Below are 6933 nucleotides of genomic sequence, written 5' to 3' on the forward strand. Positions count from 1 at the left end.
CGTTTCTTAGAGCTGACAAGATAGGAAGAAAAAGTAAAATGATGATGATCCTAGCTTCTCGGTGTTAAAGGACACTTTAACACATTTTCAGGCCAAAGTAAAAGATTACCACCTCCCTGGAAACAAGCGAGCAAACACACATGGGCTCTGGAATCCAACAGATGTGGGTTCGGTTCTCTGCTGCCACACACAAGCTGCGTGGCCTTGGAGTGCAATAGCTACTCACAGGCATGATGATTACACATTACAGCCTTGAGTTTCTCACCTCAAGAGATCCTTCCACCTCAGCCTCCCAAGTAGCTGGGATTACAGGTGCAAGTCACTCTACCTTGCTGAGTCACAATAAAGGGCATATGGTAAAGGGTAGCAAAAACAACCTCTTGCCATGTATTTTAAAACAAGTGACAGAAGTTACTAATTTTTCTTGTCCTCTTCCTTCCTTTCACCCCACTCCCCACCCCCATTCTACCCCATGCCTCTGGCTTCCAGGAATCCTGACCTCTGTGAAGAGATCCTGGCATTTCTGGTCCAACCCAAGCCAGAGAACCATTAAGAAGGGGCCTTCATTCTGGATTCTCCGACGCAACACTGACGTCCCAGCTGCGACGTACTGTCACTGATGAGAGACTGGGAAGGGAAAAGCATATATATATAGATATATAGAGATATAGATATATATACAGGAAACACCGCGTCCTTGCACTGCTGCTGGGGCTGGCAGAGCAGTTGGCCGACAGCAACAACCGACATTTGAACACCTACATTTCCTTTGCAGACAAATTGAAGAACTGGTGGGATTTTTTTCAAGAAAAAAAAATTATATAATAACTATAATCCCTTGCTCACCCCTTTCCCCCGCCAAATAAGAAACGCAAGCCAGACCACGATGATTGTAGAAGTCCCTCCCGCCCTGGTTCTGCACGTTACAGTTAGCAGACGAGCAATTCCATTTGTTCTTCTCCAGCATCTCTAAGGCCCACTTGAATGCAAAGGAAAACACTTGCGCAGCAAAGCAAGAGAAGTCACAGCAGCAAGACACGCACAGTCAACCATTTTCCGAGAAGAAAAGAAAATTCCCCACTTGGAAAGAAAGAGGAGGAACACTGGATTCTTACTTTCTGGATCTTGACACTGGGCTGCAAAACCCACCTTCCTCTCTCCCGCCTCCCCTCACCCTCAACTCTCAATGTCTTGCTGTTATTTTCCGTCTCAGCTCCCTCCTCCCCCTTCCCCCTTCCCCCACCCCACACCCCTCACCCTCTGTGTCCTGGTCCTTCTGAGGGCCACTGCAGATGACTCTCCTTTGAAATGAGAAAAAGAAAAGAAAGCAAGAACAGAAAACGAAGCCACAGGAAGGGAAGTAGACATTGTATGCTTATGGTTTCTCATTATGAAGGTGCAGCTTGTAGGAGGTTTGTACGGATGTGCTTTGAAGTTATGTATATTACATATAACAGGAAAAAATATTAAAATAAACAGTGCTGGTAAGTATGAAGCTGACATTCTAAAATTATAATTATCTGACTGTGATTGATGTATCCTGAGGTTCCTAGATCTCACTGAACTGGCCCAGCTAAGGAGACCTGGACTCTGGGTGTGGGTTGGCTCACAGTAGGGGCTGACGGGTTCAGTGTAGTAATACTGTGTGTGGTGTTCGTAATTGGTTGATTGGTGGGGAGGGGTGGGGGCCCCTAATGGAGAGGTGTGGATTTGGCAAGAAAGAAGCAACACAGATGTCGTCCCCAAAATGCCAGTTCAAGACACCTTCTCCCTGCCCCCCTGGTAGTAACAGTCAGGGCCTGGTCTGTGCTCAGGTACTGGGTCCCAGTCTGGGACTCTGCTGCTGAAGTTGCCACAGTAGAGGTCCCTGGCTTAGTCCTTATCTCCCTACAGGGCTTGCCGTGGTTTTCAGTCTTCTCTCTCTCTCTCTCTCTTTTTTTTTTTTTTTTTTTTTTTGCCACATTCTGCCCTTCCCTGACCCCATTGTAATAACCAACTCCATATCCAAAGGGAGGTGGTGCTCTCAGCCATTGTAGAAGATGGTGGCTTTAACCTGACTATCTAAAAATTCCCAGCTAAGCCTTTTCCTCTACTCTCTTCCTTGTTCTGAATCATTTCTTCTTCTCAGGCCAAAGTAGCCATGGTAAGGAGGCTTCATGGGGCAGACCCTGAAAGATCAAAACTGCATTTGCAAAGGCCTCCCCTGTCCCAGGACAAAGCTGAGACTGACAGGTGATGTTGCTCATAGGCTCCAGCTCTGCATAAGACCTTGGCTTGGAGACCTCCCTCTCAGTCAACAGCTGAACTCTGAGCTTGTGCCCAGAAATTACCCCAAGACCACAGGAGCCCTTCAAGAAGCTCCCATCACAAGCTTGGCATTGCTCTCTGCCACACATGGGCTTCCTCAGGCTTGTCTGCCACAAGCTACTTCTCTGAGCTCAGAAAGTGCCCCTTGATGAGGGAAAATGTCCCACTGCACTGCGAATTTCTCAGTTCCATTTTACCTCCCAGTCCTCCTTCTAAACCAGTTAATAAATTCATTCCACAAGTATTTACTGATTACCTGCTTGTGCCAGGGACTATTCTCAGGCTGAAGAAGGTGGGAGGGGAGGGCGGAGCCTGAGGAGCCACCTGAGCCAGCTTTATATTTCAACCATGGCTGGCCCATCTGAGAGCATCTCCCCACTCTCGCCAACCTATCGGGGCATTGCCCAGGGATGCCCCCAGGCGGCCCAGGTTAGATGCATCCCTTTGGCTTGTCAGTGATGACATAAACCTTAGCTGCTTAGCTGGTGCTGGCCTGAGGCAGGGCAGGAAATCAGAATAGCATTTGCTTCTCTGGGCAAATGGGAAGTTCAGCGGGGCAGCAGAATCAGTGGCATTCCCCCTGGTGCAGGCCGGTGGGTCCACTCCAACTCCCCCTGAGTGTAGCAGCACACTTTCCATACACCAGGTTCTTTCTACAATCCTGGTGGAAAAGCCACAGAACCTTCTTCCTGCCCTTCTTAACTTGAGAGTTCCCCCTCTTTCTGGGTCAAGAGCTGGAGTGGTGGCTCCATCCTCTCTGGGCCACTTCGGTCTAGGAACTCATCTTTGCAGGAACCAGGAGTCCTGAGCACACTGAACACACCTCAGAGGGAGGATCCTTGTTGTGGATTTTGTACCTGGCTTCGGGGCAGGGGTGAAGTGACCAGGCTTAGCTTGTGGGGTTTATGGGCCACCAGGGTTTGGGGAAATCACCATCCCGCGGATGCTGTGACCTCCCTTCTACGGAGATGCAGGCAGTCCACGAGGGAGGAGGGGACCTGCAAAGCTAGAATCTAGGGCACTGTTTCCTCCCCATCCTTCTCTTTGTAGAGAATAGAGACGTTTGTCTTGTCTGTCTTCAACCTACTTTTCCTTTTCTCTTTTTTGTTTCTCATCCTCTCTGTGCCGCCTCTCCAGCCAGGAGGCCATGTAGCATAGTGGAAAAAGTCCCTGAGGGCGGTTAGGAGTTCTGGGTGACCATCCTGGCTCAGCTCCTAACTCACCATGTGACATCAGGCTATCCCCGTTCCCCCTCTTGGGCCTCAGTTTCCCGACTTGCAAAATAAGCAGAAAGAACCAGATGCTCTCCAGGGTCTTTTTCTACTTTGCCATCTCATGGGTCTTCATTTTCTCTTATTTTGTTTTCTCTGGATCTTTTCCATCTGAGGGTACAGGAAGTGCCAGGACCTGTTTCAGTTTTTGAATCCTGCAAGCACATTCCAAGACTGGCCTGAAACTGCATGAGCAACATCACTCGAAATAATTTTTTTTTTTTTCAAAAGCACCTTAACAACCAATTGCGATGCTGTCCTGTTCCTTTTTACTCACACCCTTCTCTCCTTTCTCGTCCCCATGCTCCCCCACCTCAGTGCTCCGTGCTGTATGCGTGTGCTCTCTGTTCTTGTATACTCAATAAAAGTGAAATAAATGTGTTTGATGCTGAACCATACTTCCTTGGCACCTCTCCTCTCTCTCTGTCTCTCTCTCTCTCTCTCTCACTGTCTCTCTCTGACTTTGGCCACTCGTACAAGTCGGCACTGTGGGAGGGGCTAAAACTGAAGTGGAGACATCCCAACTTAGAACATGTTTATTCAACAAATATTTGAAACTCAAGGTGGTCCAGGCCTTGGGTGACTCTCCAGGCACAACACAAACAAGACAAAAGTCCCTGCCCTTCATGAACCCACAGGCTAGTGGGGGAAACAGATGCCAACACAGGCAAACAGCCCGTTACAGAGCGCTCAGCACTAGGAAGGAAATACACAGGGAGAAGGGAAGGAGGGTCACTGAAGGAGACCACCTTAAATACAGTGGCCAGGTAAGGCCTCCCTGAGGAGGCGATCTGTGAGCTGAATGAAAAGAAGGATCAATCAACAAAGGCGAGGAACTTTGGTGCACATTCTAGGAGAGGGAACAGTAAGCATACAGGCCCCAGGACGTGGAGGGGCTTATTGAGTGGAGAAACAGAATGGTCCCTCCTCCTGAAAGAAGAGTACCTACATTGGAGTCTCTCTTCCTGTAACCCCCCTACATGGGAGCCTAGTGGGAAAAAATACAGCAATCCTCAACTTCGGCCTTTGCCCAGAACCTCTATATATGTTCCCATATCCTCATACCACCTGTCCCATTATTCACTTATTTTTCTTTAAATTGACTCAGGTCAAGTGCAGTGGCTCATGCCTGTAATCCCAGCACTTTGAGAGGCTGAGGCAGGCGGATTACCTGAGGTCAGGAGTTCAAGACCAGCCTGGCCCACATAGTGAAATCCCATCTCTACTAAAAATACAAAAACATTAGCCGGGTGTGGTGGTGCGCACCTGTAATCCCAGCTACTCAGGAGGCTGAGGCGGGAGAAACGCTTGAACCCAGGAGGCGGAGGTTGCAGTGAGCCGAGATCGTGCTACTGCACTCCAGCCTGGGTGACAGAGAGAGACTCCGTCTCAAAAAAATAATAAAATAAAATAACTAACTAAATAAATTGACTCATGTTAAAAGCAAATGCATTTAAAAAGGAAACTATATTATTTCCACACATGAAAAGCTTATGTTATTTGCCAAGAAAGGAGGTCTTCATGAAATAAATGCAAAAATATTAAAATTAACAACCACAATGCACTTAAAACCTAAACTCATCCCTTGGACCACCTGAGGTGCACACAGCACACTTTCCTTTTATTCCACCAAGCAACTCACCTCAGCCCACCTTTCTTTATTGCTGCAAATCTCACCAGCGAGTCTTTTCCATGTGTATGTATTTTTCCAGAGTTGGTCATCTTGTACATACTTTTGTAAATACTTTAAAATATATATATGTACATATATGTATATATATGTACATATATATATATATACACGTATATCTATCCTGAGCATTTCTGTATACTTTCAAATACTAAATACTTATTTTCTTTGGAAAGGTAATTCATTAAATGATACAAAGACTATGCAGTGAAAAGTGATTCTTCAGCCTTTTCCAGATTTCTGTCTCTTGTCAGAGGCAATTGCTGCGAGGAACATTATGAATCCTTCTCTGAATTTTCCCTGTAGGTCTCCTTTAGCAATCTGTTATCCCTAGGGTTCTGGAATAGGACTTGGTTTACAAACAATGGGTCTTCATATGATTCCTCAGGGCCCCGTACACCCTGATCCATATTTCTGTCTCCCATAAAGGACCATCCTGACTCGGCTTTTGTCGAATAATCAAAGGTAAATTCACCCAGATTAGTGTTTTTCAACTGCGTTGAGAGTGGGGAAATGACCCCTCCTCCTTTACTCCCAACCCCCGCCCCGGGGACATTTAGCAATGGTTGTCACAACTGAGGGGTGCTACTAGCATCTAGTGGGTAGAGGCCAGGGTTGCTGCTAAACATCCTGCAATGCACAGGACAGCCACATACAACAAATACTTATCTGGCCCCAAATGTCAATAGTGCCAAGGTTGAGAAATTCTGATCTAAATGGACACGTGACCCACAAGGTGGGACTCCTAGGCCACCATCTACAGCTTCTACATCCAGTGTTCAGTGTCCTGGAGTCTCTGAAAAGATGGTGAGCCCAACTGAAACAGGGAGCTTTGAGACCAGACCATAGAGCTCAGCACTTAAGACTGGGAGTGGGGAGGGGTGGAGAGGGAGCTGAGCTTCTTCATGCAGGAAATGAAACTTGACAGGACAGGCTGAGATTGATAAGCATGACTGTGACTGATGGAGGCTGTCTCTGGTTAATCCTGCAGCAGCTCATTGTGATTAACCATGACTGCAGGGCCCGGTCTAGTCTGCAACCCACTAAGAGATAAATTTTGACCGAGACAGATTGGCGTGTCCAGCTGTCACTGAGGAAATGTGACAGACAAGCTAAGGAGCAGCAGCACAAGAGATAAGAACAGACAGCCCTTGGTTTGCATTCTAGCTCTGCCATTGTCTGGCTGTGTAACATGGCTGTGTAACATTGTCTGGCTGTGTGTCTGGCTTTGAACCTCAGTTTTCTCTTCTGCAAATTGGGAATACACATACCTTACTAGGGTTAGTGCAAGGATTATAAATACCCAAGTGGGCCGGGCACGGTGGCTCATGCCTGTAATCCCAGCACTTTGAGAGGCCAAGGTGGGCAGATCACCTGAGGTCAGGAGTTCGAAACCAGCCTGGCCAACAAGATGAAACCCCGTCTCTACTAAAAATACAAAAATTAGCCAGGCACGGTGGTGGGCGCCTGTAATCCCAGCTACTTGGGAGGCTGAGGCAGGAGAATGGCTTGAACCCAGGAGGCAGAGGTTGCAGTGAGCCGAGATAGCACCATTGCACTCCAGCCTGGGTAACAGAGTGAGATTGCATCTCAAAAAAAGAAATACCCAAGTGGCCTGCCCTAAAATCACATAAGCCAATTCTTGGCAATAAATCACTTAATATA

The 6933-nt window shown here is 47.4% G+C and overlaps 1 protein-coding gene across 50 annotated transcripts in view; it reads left to right on the forward strand.

The window, feature by feature from the left end:
• Window positions 1-3976, forward strand: part of EPB41L1 (erythrocyte membrane protein band 4.1 like 1) — a 140070-nt gene extending 136094 nt beyond the window's left edge. For all 50 annotated transcript variants that reach the window (XM_063702179.1, XM_019017121.4, XM_019017120.4 and 47 more), the window contains one exon: window positions 490-3976. In XM_063702179.1, coding sequence (XP_063558249.1) covers window positions 490-498 — 9 coding nt within the window. In that variant the 3' untranslated portion in view covers window positions 499-3976. The remainder of the gene's footprint in view (window positions 1-489) is intronic.
• Window positions 3977-6933: the final 2957 nt, after the last annotated feature.

The sequence above is a fragment of the Gorilla gorilla genome, chromosome 21 (genome assembly GCF_029281585.2).
Source record: "Gorilla gorilla gorilla isolate KB3781 chromosome 21, NHGRI_mGorGor1-v2.1_pri, whole genome shotgun sequence".
Taxonomy (NCBI): Eukaryota; Metazoa; Chordata; class Mammalia; order Primates; family Hominidae; genus Gorilla; species Gorilla gorilla.